We start from the raw sequence: 17438 nt of genomic DNA on the forward strand, positions 1-17438 counted from the left end.
TCTGGCCGTCTCTCATGCTGTGCCTCAATTTACCAAAGAACGGCTCATTTAAGTCGGGCGGGTTCTTCGATAGGCACATCGAAGGGTGCATTTGTCAAATTGGGACACGGCCGGCTTCTGGAGATGCTCGCAGTCCGCAAATCATATGAGTCGGGTGCATGTCTTGACCTCTGCCGAGAGATATATATATATATATATATGTGCAGTGTTGGGTCATATATGGCTTGTCTCAGTAAGGTAACCAACTGTTCCTAAATATGCGCACGTGAATTGCTCCTATAGATACCAACTATTGAATAAATACAAAAAAATAATACAATTAAATAAAATAATAAAAAAAAATACAACTGATGAATTGACAATTTATGAAAAGAACAAACTTTATTCAACAAAGCACCAATCTCTTTACACAATTTTCACTTTCCATTTGGTCTCTTTGAAACTTGATTTTTTTTAACATAATTTACTCACAAATTTTGAACTTTCATGGCAAAAATATTCAAACATACGACACAATGTACAAAAACAGACAAAAAACAAAACATAAATTACATTCTTAATTTGACTTATGTGCTGTGACAGCTTAAATAAGTTTTGAAAAATTAAATTAAATAAAAACCTATGGAGTCAAAGAGCTGCAGAATTGTGGATCTGAAATGAAACTATAACACAATGTACAGTGCATGTTAGGGTGACTGCGGTGGAGACTATAGTGATGGTGGAACATACCAAAATATAAATCTTACAAAATTTAGAAAAAAAATATTGATCTTTATGTAAAAATACTGATTTTTTTTAAAAAGATTTCTGCAGGTTTTTTTTGTTTTTTTAATTTTATTTTTAGACCAGTGTTTTCAGGTTGTCTGTGGGGTTTTAAAAATATTAGCAGTTGTTATATTGGGTATCAATTTCCTGTTTATAGGAGCCATTTTTAGGACTTTTCACCATTCAAAAGATGATGAATTTTTTAATTTAATTAAATTTTTTGTTAGTGTCTTGAAAATGGTCTTTAAAATGTATAAAATTAACCTTCAGTCTTCCTGCATATGCCCTGGTTTAGTAGTTTGGCGATTATATAATATAGAATAGCATCTTTATTCCAAGGTAAACTTCCCCATACAGAGGAGTTTGGATGTATTTCTATATTAAAGATTGGTGTCTGTATCAGTGTCTTTTTTCATATTAGCCCTCATATTCTTTCACTGTTGAAGAACTGCTTGTTATTGAATGGATTCTAGTGAAGTTTTGACCCTGATTTAGTTAAATATGTTACGATATCAAAAGTCCATGACAACCTGTAAACACAAACATACAAAAAAAAGCTCAAAGCCTAAATGCCTGTTGTCAGAATGCCCTGGAAAACATTAGGTGGGGGATTTTTCTTAAAAATAAAATTAAAGTTGAATGAAAATTAACATGTTTTTATAATAATTTTGAGTTTTTTGTGACCAATTATTAGTGTTGCTACAGTTTTTACCAACCTCCACCTGTTTACAATATGTGCCATATCTGTTTAACAAGGGATTTACCATTTAGGTAAAAATGACACTTTTAAAGGTGCACTATGTGACTTTTCTGGTAGGGATGGGTCTCTTGCTTATCTCCATGGAAATGCTTTGTTATGCCTGGGTTGTTCCACAGTATAGCATTAAACATATCTCTCTTGCATTATTATTACAGGTGTTTATTGGTAAAAAATTTGTTGAAACAAACTGTGAAGTGGCGTCGCCTCTCCACAGAGCTTACCTGCTTGTATTCAAGGCTCTGGATAAGTTTAATGCAGATTAAAATAATGCCGTACTGTGTTATCACTTTAGGGTTAGGGTTTGGCAAAACAACGGCATCTGTCAGACTCAACAAAAGACTTCAACAAAAAAGTCACATAAGACATCTTTAAAACTAAATTACTTAACTGCACATAAAGATGAAAAAGACAAGTATATGTACTTACTTATACCAAAAATATTTTTAGGAATTTATAACAGTTTCATATTCAGTTGCAACATATACTTATTCAGTGACATGGAGTCAGGGGAGTCAGGTGAGGCTCATCACAGAGAAAAAATAAATGAAATGGTGATATTTATTCAATGATTTGTACTATAAAGTTATTTTCAATTTTTTAAATTCAAAATCACAGAATTTTTACTTTTATCGTTCAAATACTAAGAACAGACGTGCGGAGAGGCGCCAGCCGTTCGTGCCTCACCTGGACTGACTGTGCTGGGCTCAGCAGTGACAGCTGCTGCTTTAAGTGACTGTGAAAAGGCACCGGGTGAGGCACGTAGTCACCTGGCCTCATGGCAGGGGGCGCTCATGAGCCCAGGGATTCTTGCAAACCCTGGAGCAGCAGAATAATGACAACAAGCTGCAATTTAGAGTTAGCAAGTCAAGTTTAGCAATCAGTTCACTGTTTTCTTCTTGTCTTGCCCTACTTTTTAAATGGAAGAAGATTATATATTAAAGCTCAAGCTGTTTTCTAAACTGGACTTTCGGTCCAAGTAGGAGGTTACAATTACAGGAAGAGCAACACCGGAGCTAAAGGGTTTGTTCCAGACAAACAGGACTCGCTCTTTTCAAACAGAGCTACACACAAAAAGGCTGGCAATACAAAACTAGCTTGCTTTTTATTTCATACTATTAGAGCTATTTCATATGGACTTTGGAACTTTTATTTTGATATTCTTTTTTATTCTGGCCTAAAGTCATTTACTGGGAGAGAAATTGGTCCGGGGGCCAAATTTACTTGCCGACACCTGGTTTACATGTTTGTAAATCTAACTGTGATGACATCGGTGCCTCACCAGCCATGAACCTCACCGCACGTCACTGGACTTATTCCGCCATCTTTGGTTGCCAGATAGAAAAATGAGTTTAACACAAATGCATTCAAATAACTCTTATTTCTGAGCTTTTGAATATATATTATATTGTCTATTTTCCTCCATCAGACCCACTATCAATGAAGAGAAAAGGACTCAGAGAACAAATGTTATAGTTAAACTGTTCACATAGTAAAACAGAAATTATACAACATATACACGTAACTGCATGGTTCAAAAGTTGGCCATCTGTATATAAAGTTTACCCTAAAGAAATAATTTACAATATATTTATAACAACTAGCACCTTTTCTTGAATATTTTGGCTTTTGTGTTGTCATGGCAAAGTGTAACGAGACCACTCTTTGTTAAAGGGACACTATGTAACACTCCTGGTGAAGAGTCCGCCGCCTGATTTTTTCCATAAAGATGTAATTGTTTCACCCGGGATGTTCCACATTATGACATTAAACCTATACATAGAGATAAGCAGTTAACACCAGAACGTCAAGTTACAGGTCTGATCTGTGGAGAGTCAACCCCACACAAAGTAACAACACATGCTTTTCAGTGCATTCACCCCTATAGCTGAATAAATACTAGACTGGTAATGCCATACTGTGAAACAGTCCCAACTTATCATTAACATCTAGGACGCAAGCAGATGGTAGAACATCCACCAGAAAAGTTACACAGTGCGAGGCTGAAATAAATAAACATTCATCTTGAACAGTAACATCCATTTCCAACAACAGTTTTTGATATTTTTCTGAGTTTTTGTGTTGTAGTTTGGGTCGTCTGGCTCTAGGGGGTGCTTCAGTGGAGTGGTGGGTCACATTGGTTTTAATGGGCCGTGTGAGTCTTTATACAAAGCACTATGCATTGGTTTTTATTAGGGATGCACCAATTTGGCCCAGAAAGTCTCATAATGTTTGAACTTTTGCATACAAAGCTGTTGTGTAGTTACTTGAGAGATAAATAACTGCTACATAACACATCTGGATCAGTGTTGTCTTATTTCATTTAATGTTAAAGGAAATAAATCAGTATTGGTGCGGGAAAAGCTGCATCGGTGCATCCCTACAAAGCACTATGTTTGGGTTTTAATGTGTCTTGTGAGTCTCTATACAAAGCACTATGTATTGGTTGGAGCAGCTCCGTGTCTGTTGTCCCAGTAGGAGACCCGAGGAGAGACTGGAGGACTGCCCCATCACGGAGACATGATCCACGCCCCAGTTCTCGCAGTATTTGTCCAGGACACGATACCCCCTACTGGTCGAGCCGTGCCATATGTGCTTCTGAGGCCTGGAGAATAATGACAAAGATGTAGTCAAGTCAAAAAGTCAGTACTGAGATACTAAAAAGATACTGATAAAGGACAGTAGGACAGAATCAAATGTATCCTGAATAGTTTTAGGATAGTGTTAATCTGCTCCATTCACGTTTTATGCATTATTGTTAATTGGTATGGCAACAGAGCTAGATTTTCATGACTTTGAAACCCAAGAACATCAGAACTAATATAAGAGCACATGGCAATGTGTAATTACCAAAGTATTGGGCCCTCAGTTAAGTTTATTTTAGTATTATGACAACATTAAATTATTGTGATTAATACTAGAAATGTTCAAAGAAGGAAAGAAACAGATAAGTTGATAGAAGGATGGATGAAGAAATATAGGTGCAATTAATTATTTAAGGCTAAAAGTCTGAAGAATAGACTTACTCTTATGTACTAGTAATATTTTGTTATTCACGGTTTAAAAGCCATTGTTCATTAGACGAGTGGCTTTGCTGCAGGTTGCGAACTGAACAAGCTCACAAATCATTAAACAAAATGATGATTTTTTTTTTCCAAACAACATTTCTGTAATATTGTAATATTCAAGCAATATTTGTAACAATGTTTAAAATAAATTGTAGACACACCCACTCATTCAGTGCTTTTTCATTATTTTTTAAAATATTTTCAACATTTTCTATAAATACAGAATACATCAGATATATGAAGTAAGATATATGGAATTATGTAGCAAAGAAAAAAGTAAATAACTGGTAAATTGCTACTGTTTGATTTCTCAAAAAATATTTAGTAAGGGGATTTAACATTATTTCTTTACTACATAATTCCATATATCTTACTTCATATATTTAATGCCTTCTGTATTTATACAAAGTAGTGAAAGTGAAAATAAAGAAAAAAAACATTGAATAGGAGGTTATGTCTAAACTTTTGGTAGTCTAGATTAATAGATATAAAGGTAAATATATTGTTTATATAGTGAGACATGTACTCACCAGAAGGGGTCAGCTAAAACGTCCCGTCCGTCAAAGGAGTAGATGGGTATCCTGGTGTTGATCGGAGCTCCGTCACCGCTGAATATGGACCTCCAACTTCTGAATAAAATATCTCCCTAGGACAGAAAGTCCGATTTATTAGACAACAGTGTAAACTGTATCTGCAAATATTTTCACACCAGCTACCACCTAAAGAAATGAGGCTTTGCAAATACCACCAGGTCTAAAAAAGATCTAAACCAGATCTAAAATAAGACTTAACCATGACCAATATCTAAATAAGTATTGGAGCTGCAAGAATGATCAATTTGCAATTAGAATGGCTGCAATTACTAAATCATAAAGCCTGCAATTAATTAGTCCTTTACAAACAACAAAATATACAGACTCCATGGGGCTTTATATCCAGTGTTAATTTTGACAATTTGAATTCAAGTCTTTTGTCTAAAATTATTTTTAGTTGAGTTCAGTTAATGACAAACTCATGCCAATTTTGTCAACTAAATCCGTAATAGTAAATTATTATTTACTATGATAAATTGTATTGTACTGCAGCATAGTACATGTACATACACATTCATGTACAGTGAGTTTGTTTTGTTTGACTTTTAGTCTTTGGTAGTTTGTAGAATATGATGATGTCTTACGCTCAGATAGGGGCCAGATTTTCCTGTTGATTACATTGTACTTTTTCTTGGAATATGAACCTGATCATTTCTATTAGTGACTAAACTCACTAGAACTCACTGTGTTACAACAAAAATGTGCATTTTAACAATTTTTAAGCTGCTCCCATCTGTCTTAAAGGTGATTGCCCAATAGAATGTTGTGATGTCATCTGAAACCCAGGAATACTTTCATTTCTTATGATTACTTTTTATTTAATTTTAGTAAACCATAGTTTGCAGGATTGAGTTGGGATGTCATGCCCAGTGTTAAGGTGGTTTTCTTTATATCTGGCTGGCAGAAGCTTCAGTGTGTTCACCAAACATGAAATGTCTGAGTCTGCTGACCTACAGTGATATGATGTGTGGTGTGCCACAGGGCTCTGTCCTCGGCCCACTCCTGTTCTTACTCTACGTCCTCCCTCTCAGCCAAATTCACAGACATCTCTTATCATGTGTTTTCCAATGATCTGCACCTTTACTGCTCATTTAAGTCCTCTGAGACCCATAAACTGAGCTCAGATAAAGGAGTGGTTAAGTGGCAACAGCTTTCAACTCAGGCAGTTCCAGAGTTAAAGATGAGGGTCTCCTATGCACTTTCTTCCTTCAATCTTTGGACTCTGTAGATGGCTTAAAAAGTTTGATCTACACCTGGGCCTAGATCTCTTTGAGCAATCATTTTAACCTTATTGATATTTTGACTGTATTTTTGTTGCACACTTCTTTTGATTATTATTATTTTTTTTACTGTAAAATACTTTAAGACTTTGTTGCATGTTTATAAAAAAGCATTACATACAAAAAGTGTACTCACTTAGGCAGAAAGATAATGCATTTATGTGAGTAATTCTTACCCTGAGGTTGGTGATGGGGAGCCTGTCCCTGAACCCGGGGTAGACCACATGGAGCAGATCGTGTCTGTGTGAGGAGATAAAGGCTCTGTAGTTTGGAGAAAGGCCCATGGCTTTGGCCTGGTCATAGCACAACTTGTCTGCAGAGTCCAAACCCAACATCAGGCCTGAGTGAGGCTGGTTTAGAGCCACCAGGTTCAACTGAGGGAAGTCAAGAGATGGAGAAGAGGGTTAGAAAACAGGAGAGGATTGTCTGTGTAATCCCTCATTCATCCAGATATGATCCATAGTAAATACAAAAATTCCATTCTGTCAATTGGACGAAAAGGACAGAACCTCTGCAGTTCTGTTCAGAGGAGAGGAGTCCAGAACTATGCTGAAGAAACCGTAGATATTAAAATATTATTACTCAAGACGTATGATATGCAAATATTCAAACAATACAATTTTTGATAGGTCTAATAATTAACACGACCTATGTTAAAGAAGCACTTTGTAACTTTTCTCTGTGAAGACTTTACTGGTTTTCCTAAAATGTTCCACAATATGGCATTAACCAGATCTGTCAGTATGGAGAAAAGCAGGTAATGCCCGTCATGCCACTGAGCCAAGTTACTAGTCAGATCTGTGGAGAGGTGAACCTGCTCACAGTAAGAATGGTCACAGTAAGTATTTCATTTCTAGAGCAATGAAACCTGGTAATCATGTTTAATGTCTACTGCAGAACACTGTAGGCAACGCAATACCACCTCCACTAAGACGAGCAGAAAAGATGAGCAGAGAAGTTACATAGTGCAGCATTAATATGAAAAATACTTACTAAAAATTATGAAATCAGATTTTGCAGTGTAAGACTTACTCTGTCTTTAGTTGACCGTACTCGCTCCATCGTGGGTCCCCGTATCTGATACGCCACTGCGTTACTCGGCTAAAGAAATACAAACATAAGTACAAAATAAAAGATTAAAAAAAAAAAAACAATTGTATTGATTATCATTTAACTGTGTACCTCATCTTGTGGAATGATGTTGTTTGAGAGGTAGATCAGACTGCCAAGCTGAGAAACAATGTCAAAATCATTATAATTAATTAATTATATCCTGGGATATCCTGGGACATTTGTTTACTATGTATATTTGGACTAGTTTAAAGTGACATTAGTGACTGGTTTGACTCTTTCATATGTTATACTATGATGTGTACCTGTATCTCCTTCCATCCCTGAGACACTTTGATATAAAGACTGGCAGTGGTGGACACAAAGGCCATGGTCCCCTCTGCGTCTCTGAAAGTGTGCTGCATCATAGTCTCACGACTCGAAAACACCTTCATCTGAACACACAGGAACAATATTTGTGTTAGGATTTATGTGTTTTATAATTTTAAATGCCAAATTATTTACAATTTACAAAAATGTAAACTCACAGATGCTCCTTGTCCTGGTGGTCCTGGAGGTCCAGGAGGTCCTGGGGGCCCCGCAATGCTCACTGTAAACAAGTCAAATACTGTCGTTATTAAACCATTCTCTTAAAGCGCCCATATCACGCTATTTTCTGATCTATGTTATAATATTTTTCCTCATCAAAAACATACATGGAATTGTGTTTTGTTTAATTCACACATGTTTAACACAGATCTTGCACATTTAGGCTGAGTTCTTCTCTTAAACTGAAAACACTCTGTTCCACCTTGTGATGTCATGTGGTAAAGTGCTCTACTGTGCTTTTAAACTCCATACACCTGCACTAGATTCAATTTGATTTCAGCTCCAGACTTGCCAATATCTACTGACTCGAAGGTAAAATGTAGCTGTTAACTTGAATACAACCACTTCATGACATCACAAGGTGGAACAGAGCATTTTGAGCTTTGGAGATGCAGACAGACTAATAATAAAGAGTTACTCAGACATGTGTGGATGAAACAAAACACAACTCTGAGTCTGTTTTTGAGGAGGTAACTACATTATAACATGGCATCAGAAGAGTCAATTTAAACAGTAGTCATTTCCATTACAAATTTATCATATATTTACTTGCACATATAAAATACCTGTTCCATATCTGGAGCTGGTGGTGGGTCCCGGGGGTCCAGGGGGGCCGGGGGGTCCAGGTCGGCCATATCCAGGGGAACCAGGGGCTCCAGGAGGTCCTGGGGGTCCCATCAGAGAGTCTCCTTTAGGACCCTGTGGAGGAACATGGAGGTTCATTTCTTTGATCCTGATGGTTGTTGTCATGACATTCTGAGGGCTTCAGTTTGGAAATTGAAATAGACGGCAAGACAGTTTTTATTTTTATTTAACTTCAACTTTTTGTACAAACAAAAGTTGTGACATCTTCTTTGTCTGCAAAAATGAACTAAGGTGAAAGTATTCCTTTTACTGTTGTGGCAAAAAACTGCTGACTTGCAGTCATTCACTAAAAAGAACATTTGACCATAATAAACCTGGACTAGATCACCCATATGATGTATGTGTATGGTTTATGTATTGTTTATATGACCAGACTCACCACAGGCCCAGGTTGCCCTGGAAAACCAGGATGTCCCTTGATCCCAGACTCTCCTTTGTCGCCTTTTTCTCCTTTACGACCATCATTGCCCTGTCACAAACATATCCAGCTTTATGTACATCAACATAAATAAGACAGAAGCAGGTGGCAAATCCAAAAAAGTTACACAGTGCATCTTTAAGAAGGATATGAGTCAAACTTACCCAGCCTCTCGTGAAGAAGTCTACAAACACAGATGGCAGATGAAGACAGTAGTTAGACAAGTTAGTTATGCTTCTTATATGACATAATATAATTCACTAACAGAAATATTGTATGTGAGAATGTTAGAATCAATTATACCTGGTGAAGGCAATCCAGGAGGTCCTCTCTCTCCCTTTTCTCCTTTTGTTCCATTTTTACAATTACCTAATTTACAAAAATGACATTAAGGCCCTGTACACAATTCTTTTCATACTGTATAAGCAGCTCTTGAGGTCAAAATATGTCCACTGTGTACTGTCTGCATATAATTTAAACATGCTTTATTGTCAGATAATGCTGGTTGTTGTTAGCTTTACTGTGCCAGCAAAACTCCTTTCTGGTCTCTGAGAGTTGTGAAAAACACTTCACTGTGAGTAATTAGGATGCTCTGAATGCATAAGGTAAGTGAAGAATATCTTTGGACCAATGCAAACTGTTTAAGTGAACTAGTTCTAATTTTAAGGTTTTTAAGACAGTAAAAATTTGGTACAACTAAATTAATAAATATGGATTAAAGGATCAGTCCACTCACCTGCTGCTATTGTCCCGTCTGGATTAAGCTGCAAAAAGAAGCATATATTATGATGTTAATTGAAATAATTAAAATAAACACAATCTTTTTTTTTTTTTTTTTTTACCTGTTAGTGAATGTTAGACCAAGCAAATATTAGTTACTGAAGGCTCCTTGAAACCCCACATCACCATCATGCAAAAAATGTGAACAGACCACATGCTACGAAACTAGAGCTGAATGTCTAAAGCAAAGTGTGAGATGTTTCACTTTTCAGTACTAGTTATTCTGCAGCAAACATCTGATCATTAGGACTGGGCATCATTAAGACATTGCCGATATGACACATACCTCAATAGACAGGCCATGATACATATGTGTGTTGATATAGTGCACTTTCAACTTGATTAAAGTCTCTGTGATATATTTCAGATTGATTCAGTACAGTTGAGTTAAAAATAAAGACTTTCAGGCCCTTACTTAATGATCAACCCCATTTAGTGTTGATGAGTCAATAGAAGAACACATCAGGCTTGTTGTCATTGTTTATTCATTCATAGCTTATACGAGCTCAACTCTTACTTGTACAAAGGGACATGTGCAGTTTAGCTGCTTTAAGGCTCACAACAAAATGAATCAATCAAGGCAGTGATACTAAAAGTCTTTGTTAAACCACTACCTGCGCAAAGTTAAAATGAAACACATACATTTTAATCATCAAAACAGTGAATAATGTCAAATGTGTTGCATAAATGAAACTAAATTGTAGCGATGTTGGTAAAATATACAAAAAATACTTGTGGCGATATATCGATACAGCAGCGTACAATATCGATACTCTATCATCAAATTAAACGATACGATATGTTGATATTTTGATATTTTTGCAGACCCATTTTGATCATTATCTGATTTCTGGCATTATCAGATTATTTAACTGTATCAGGTAAATCATGGTTCCATTTGATGAGAGCAATGTAAGAATCAATCAAGACAGTCTCCTACAGTCATTGTGCCCTCTGCAGGCATCATTTCAAGTTACACAATGAGAAATACCAAGGCTGCTACTGAGTCCAACACTAGTTTAAAGTGTCTAATGTAGAATGAGGGAGTATAAAACAACAATGTTAGCACTAAAGAGTTGTTAATATCTGGAAAAGTCAGATAAATGAGATCTCCACATGCAGGTTTAGATTCAAAGAGAGGGGCAGTGGATTCAGGACTAAACTCGGACTGTCCCGGGACTTACAGGCATTTTGCAGTGGGGTCTGGGAGGGATGGGGAACACTGTCTTCATTTGGCAAAGAGGGTACAGTAACATATGATTATAAACACATTTAAAAGAGCTATATGATGTGGAGATTATGAGGTTATTGTGACTTACTCCTTTGGGGCAGTTGAACATCCCTGGTCGGCCTGGTGGACCTGGAGGGCCGGGGGGTCCCTGTGGGAAATGGTAAATATTGATTTTCCATTTATCCATTTTCTTCCGCTGATCCGGGGTTTGGTCACGGGAGCAGCGGCCCAAGAAGAGACTCCCAGACTTCCCTCACCCCAGATGTCAGATGTTTTTTTTTCTTAGCTTTATCACATTACAATGTTCTTTAAGTTGTGTTTTGTCTCATATGAGCGTAGATGTGCTATGTATTATCACAGTCTGAAAACCACCAATTGTGTATCACTGGTGGTCATTTTGAAGGCCTAGTTCTAGTTAAGAACCACCACTCAAGTCTGTAGTCCTATTTTAGTCTTGGTTAGACCTAGGTTAGACCTTCTCTAGTCCTGGTTAAGATCTGGCCGTATTCACACAACCAAATATTTCTTAGGTGGTACTTGATGAGAAAAGTTTGAGAACCACAGTGTCAGACTAGTCCTCTCCAGAGCTCAAATGCTTGGTGCCACCATGTGATGTCATTAGGAGGAAATCCAGGAAGTTCTTCATCATCAAAATCCTACTACCTCTTATCTCAAATTACCTCTGAATAGCATCTTGCATAATCTTGCACACAAATGCAATTAAATAATAACATAATAATGCATTTGTTACTCACTGGCTGCCCAATAGAGTCTCCTCTGTCTCCTTTCTGTCCATTCAGTCCTGGGCGACCCTGCATTAGAAGGACACACATGATGTTTTAGATATTTATAGTTCATGTTGCAAAAATGAAACAATACAATATTTAATCATTCTTACAGGTCGTCCTGGGAAACCAAACTCTCCCTTTAGTCCTGGTGGTCCAATAGGTCCCTTTAGACATTTAAAAACACCAATTAAAGTTTAAGCAGTTAGTCTTTGTAAACTTTGATAGTTATATTCACGTGACAGACAATACTTACTTGTGGTCCGGGTGGTCCATTTACACCAATATCTCCCTATGAGAAAAATCAGTATAATTAGTAATAACTTTAACTACTGTAATTTATATCTGTGGTGGATCTTCATTGTAAAATCTGACCTTTGCTCCTTGAGGTCCCATTGGTCCTGCAACAGCTGAAATCATGGTCCCATTGGCAGCCATGATAAACCCTGGTTCTCCTCGATCACCCTGAAATTAGGGAAATAAAGATAATATGCCTTGCTCATGGGCACAATGTCAGGATGAAATTGGGCAACGTTGAAACCCTTGATCTGTGAATAACACTTGACTCTGGACCATTATCAGCCTAACATTTTTCATGTTTGTTAAAGGCGCTGTACCAGATTTTTACCTTGTTAAAAATGTCAAAAAACAGAAGTAGTTTATTTTTAATGGTTTGCAGTTGTCCAAAGTCACTCCTCATTTACCTCATGAATTCTGAGCATTTTAATCATTCACAGTAATGAGGCCAAAAGAGGTGTTTTGCCATAATGGTAAAGCTAGCAACAATTAGCATTCTAACAGTGCACTTCCTGATTATCGGACAGTAAAATGCTTTCTAATTCGATTCAGACAGTATATAGTGGACTTATTTTGACCTAAAGAGCTGCTTATATAATGTATCTGTACTAACACATTTTGTTCAAATATATGGGGAAAACAGCTTATTGTTCATAGACATTTGTTTGTTTTAGCTTCTTACCTTAAGTCCTGGAGGGCCTTGAACCCCTGGTAACCCCATGTCACCTTTTGGCCCCTGTGGCCCCTGATAATAACAGAACAAAGCAATGCAATTTAGTGTTGAGTACGCTTTAATTAACTGTATTAAAGCATGAACAAAGACTCAATTCATAAAGAACAAATAGCTTATTAAGAATGACTCTGACTTAGTAGCTACTTACAGGTGCACTATGAAGGAGTGTCTTTCACCTGCTTGTTTCCATTAAGTTATTGCTTTGAGAAAAATGTTCCAAAGTATGGCATTAAACTTATCTATCACAGCAGCCATCAGATCACATCACATGTCAGATCTGTGGGGAGGCCATCCTACTTACAATAAAAACACATGATTTTAAAGGATTTTTGAGCAATAAAAACACCTAGAATTGAATAGATGCAAGATAGATGTTTAATGCCATATGGAACCAGAGTAACAGCATCTTCATGGAGACAAGCAGGTGGGGGACTTCACCAGAAAAGTTACACTGTGTATCTTTTATTAAGGAGTTAGGGTTAGCGTCTTATATATAATGCTGGTTGACTAACAGTTGATCCAAGAGTGTCCAAAATCCCTGAGAAATTGAAGGCACCGTCTGTGTCATTCAGAAACTGTAGAAACACAAACAAAGACATTTAACTTTTCCTGAAATCACAAAAACACCTTAAACATTTTTTATTTTATTTTATTTTTTGCACTGCACTGACTTCTTGGATGTTGATGATTTGACCTGGAGCTCCAGGAGGTCCTGGTGGTCCGGGTAAACCCACTGCATCACGTCCTGCCTCTCCCTGAGAAATTAAAGAAATATATTTTTTACAAACCATAACTTTGTTTATGAATTGTTGTAATTTCTGCAAATATAAATGCAATAACAGATGTAAGCTTTTACCTTTTGTCCTGGATCACCTTTGTCCCCTCTGGGCCCCTGTAGAAATCACAGAGATAACACAAAATCATTTTAGATGATACCCAAAATGTTTCTCTATTACCTTTCATACCTGACTACAACAGCCTCCCAGATTTTTTAGCTTTGCGCCTATGGATCTTAAAAGTCCCGCCCACTTTGAAGTCCCCTCTTGTTCCAAAAGCAACCAAACATTTTTCCCATACATGTTTATAAAAATTCAAATATTAGAGTTCAAAGGCATCGCAGAGGTCATGTGGTAACTAATATCCATAACGTGGTTGTTTTAAGTCCAAAAATGCAGTTTAAAATCTAAGATTCTGCAAAATGTTTTAATAACTTAACCACGTAGCAGATTATGCCTAAGCTTTCAAACTTTTAGCATCATTTTTTCTAGAAAGCCTATGAGAAAAATGAACAGGGAATTTACATCTGGAACCAGTGGGGTGAGTGCTCACTGCTGAGCTCACAGCAGTTACATAGTGCGCGTCTAACTCACCTGTTCCCCCTTTTCTCCCTCCAGTCCTGGGAATCCTGGTCTTCCAATAACACCTGGCTCTCCCTTTTAGAAACCATAGAAAATAAATTGAACATAACACATAGTTTGTAATGACCTTTCTATTGAGTAAATGTGTATCTAAAGACAAACCTTTGAACCTGGTTTTCCCGGAGCACCATCTGCACCATCATTTCCCTAAGAAATAAAACTTACTATTAACTTTTTAAAGGTTCAGATTATATTCAGTGACAAAAATTGTGGTGAATGCATTTCTTACCCTCGGTCCAGGAGGTCCAGGGATGCCAGCCTGACCCTAAGGACAAGCAACAGTTTGGTAAGACATACATTAAAGTAGACCTATTGTGCATGTGCCTGCTATATAGTTACAATCTGCGACACCTGTGGATCATTATGTTGTAATTTGGACATTTTAAATGGAAATATTCATCTGAAGCAACTTAATAAAAGAAACAAGTCAGATAATTGAATTACAGATTGCTCAAACATGCATGAATCACTCCAAATACAACTTTGAGAGGGTAAATGTGAACGAAACAACTATAAAATTGTAAAAAGCTCTGAAAAGTTGATTTTGCACAATAGGTCTGCTTTAATGATAATCTACCACAGTGTTTCTCAATATGAGGTCCTCTTCGGTTGTATTAATCAAGGCCAATGTATTCATCTTGTAGTGATCTAGTTTATAGTTACAATTTTAAACCAAGTCCAGTACTATTTTAGCCCTAATATGAAATATTAACCTTAGTCCTGGTTTAGTCTAGTCCAAGTTTAGTCCTCGTGTAGGCCTGATTTTGAACTGGTTTAGTCTCAGTCCTGATTGTTCTTGTAAATTAAATGTTAGTTGTTGTAGTGTGGTGATATAATATCTTGGTGTATTTGAGTGATACCTGTGGACTTCTGGCCAGCGTCGGTCCAAACCCACTTTGCACCTCTTCCTCCATGTCCTGGAAAAAACATAATCTTAGTCTGACAACTACTTCTACTATATAATTATGAATAAGTTGGTACCTCAAAGTCCAGTGGATATCCCCGTCCTGGAGGTCCTGGAGGTCCGGGTGGGCCAGGGGGACCTCTGGGACCTGGCTGCCCCTCAGCACCCTCTGATCCTGGGGTACCGGGGAAGCCTGCAGGGCCCTGCTCTCCCTGGAGGAAACAACAGGACAGGGGACAACTCAGGAAGGCACTAGGACACTATAACCTCCTATTATCAGTGACTTAATAATATTGTATTTTAGATTGTCAGTTGCTATGGCAACAGCCCTATTTTTTTTTATCATTCTGAAACCAATGTGTAGTTGATAATAAATATGACAACATACACACATTTACAATAAAAATGCAATAACACAAATACACCAAGAGTGATTTACTGCAAAATCAGCTGTCCTTACATATATATAACATAGGATTTGTTAGAACTAAGATAAAAACTCAGCATTACAAGTCCAGTCTCATCTGAATGCATTCTGAAAAGTAAATATGTTGTACGGTCTATGTTGTTATTTTCTTTTAAAATGATAAGAGAATTATCCAAATATTTTATCTCTATCAATCAATAACAAACTGAAATGTGTGACCTGAATTAAATCTACCGATCCGCTCTTGTTGCATTCTCACACTTCACCACTAGATGCTATGTTGCTGCTATCTGATGTATTTGGTCTGACAGAAAAAGACCAGACAACACAAGTGAGTCTGAGCCATGGATCTATTAAAATAACTGGATAGAGTATTGCTAGCTTAGAGCTGTCTCGAGTTGCATTAGTTCATTGGTTCTACAGTGAAAAAAATCCCTCTTGTCCAGAAAGTTTTTTTTTTTTTTTTTTTTTTTTCCATAGAGCACAATGTAATCACAGATGGAAGCTTTAAGAAGTGAATTTGGTTAAGTGAATTACCTTTGGTCCCGGCTGCCCAATTAAACCTGGCTCACCCTGAAAGACAAAAACAGGATTCATTGACAAAATCATACTACATTTCAATTCGAACTGTCAGCTATGAGCCAATACAGCCCACTTTGCACCACATTATATTATTAACAGAAATATATGCATGCAATCTCATTACAGTTCAGTATTTACTCTGTTATTAACTTGTATTGTTGTGTATGTCTCATTTACCTTGTCTCCCTTCTCTCCAGCAGATCCTGGTTCACCATCTTTACCGTCCGATCCCTACAAAACAAATCATATCTTATTATCAACATTTTAGAAAACTTTAGACCAGCGATTTGATTACCGGTAATTACTACAGAAAAAAATGTATTATGTCTTATGTTACGTACGGACTCTACTGGACACAGTTCTGACCTTTCATTTCAGACATATACACTTACAGTGTCCAGTATATTTAAACATGCCAGCTCATGTGGTATTTTCAATCTAGGAGCAAAAGCAAAAGCCGCTAATTAGAAAAGACACATCTCCCCAACTCTCTGCAGCAACGACCATGTTCACAAATAACAGCTTTAAGGTCCAATATTATGCATTTTTCAGGCTTTAAAACAACTTCTGAAAATCTTAAGGCTGGTCATTTTATGAAGTACAAATCAAAGTAATGTAAAGTAACAATATATGGTAAAATAAAAAATAAAATAAAATAAAAAACACAGACACATTGAAGAGTTATATATAAGCAATATAGATGGTAGCAATGTAGTTTGTTAGGTAATTTGAGCACTAACAATTGGATAAGACTTGTGAGACTTTTGATTTGGATAAGACTTGTAAAGGTATATAGACTTTAAAAACACTGAGGAGCACATCTGGATAACCACTATGATGTCAAAAAATATAAGATTTATTGAGTGATGTGTGAATGAAACACCACTAAAAACTGTGTAGAAAAAAATACAGTAAAAACAATAATACATACAAAATATATGCAAAAAAAAAAAAAAAAAAAAAAAAAAAATCAAATAAAAAAATAATAAAAAAATAAAAAAATAAAGGGATGTTTTTGTAGAGGAATTTACATGAGAACATGGCCAAAAGCTCAAAAAAGTTTGGCAAAATATAGGACCTTAATAATACAGAGCAC

General features: G+C 36.6%; 1 protein-coding gene across 1 annotated transcript in view; it reads right to left on the bottom strand.

Annotated features, from left to right (window-relative positions):
- Window positions 1–362: 362 nt before the first annotated feature.
- LOC117388663 (collagen alpha-1(XVIII) chain-like) overlaps window positions 363–17438 on the bottom strand; it is a 90152-nt gene continuing 73076 nt past the window's right edge. Inside the window, exons 16-44 of the mRNA XM_055229964.1 lie at window positions 16520–16573; window positions 16298–16333; window positions 15411–15545; window positions 15290–15346; window positions 14659–14694; window positions 14532–14576; window positions 14382–14444; window positions 13868–13903; window positions 13683–13766; window positions 13524–13586; window positions 12961–13023; window positions 12357–12446; window positions 12238–12273; window positions 12095–12148; window positions 11952–12008; window positions 11285–11344; window positions 11150–11191; window positions 9922–9949; window positions 9489–9554; window positions 9350–9369; window positions 9147–9236; window positions 8689–8821; window positions 8062–8123; window positions 7840–7968; window positions 7646–7693; window positions 7496–7564; window positions 6640–6837; window positions 5121–5236; window positions 363–4127 (exon numbers count right to left, since the gene is read on the bottom strand). Of these exons, the coding sequence (XP_055085939.1) occupies window positions 3926–4127; window positions 5121–5236; window positions 6640–6837; window positions 7496–7564; window positions 7646–7693; window positions 7840–7968; window positions 8062–8123; window positions 8689–8821; window positions 9147–9236; window positions 9350–9369; window positions 9489–9554; window positions 9922–9949; window positions 11150–11191; window positions 11285–11344; window positions 11952–12008; window positions 12095–12148; window positions 12238–12273; window positions 12357–12446; window positions 12961–13023; window positions 13524–13586; window positions 13683–13766; window positions 13868–13903; window positions 14382–14444; window positions 14532–14576; window positions 14659–14694; window positions 15290–15346; window positions 15411–15545; window positions 16298–16333; window positions 16520–16573 (2172 nt within the window). The 3' untranslated portion in view covers window positions 363–3925. The remainder of the gene's footprint in view (window positions 4128–5120; window positions 5237–6639; window positions 6838–7495; window positions 7565–7645; window positions 7694–7839; window positions 7969–8061; window positions 8124–8688; window positions 8822–9146; window positions 9237–9349; window positions 9370–9488; window positions 9555–9921; window positions 9950–11149; window positions 11192–11284; window positions 11345–11951; window positions 12009–12094; window positions 12149–12237; window positions 12274–12356; window positions 12447–12960; window positions 13024–13523; window positions 13587–13682; window positions 13767–13867; window positions 13904–14381; window positions 14445–14531; window positions 14577–14658; window positions 14695–15289; window positions 15347–15410; window positions 15546–16297; window positions 16334–16519; window positions 16574–17438) is intronic.

The sequence above is a fragment of the Periophthalmus magnuspinnatus genome, chromosome 20 (assembly GCF_009829125.3).
Source record: "Periophthalmus magnuspinnatus isolate fPerMag1 chromosome 20, fPerMag1.2.pri, whole genome shotgun sequence".
NCBI lineage: Eukaryota > Metazoa > Chordata > Actinopteri > Gobiiformes > Gobiidae > Periophthalmus > Periophthalmus magnuspinnatus.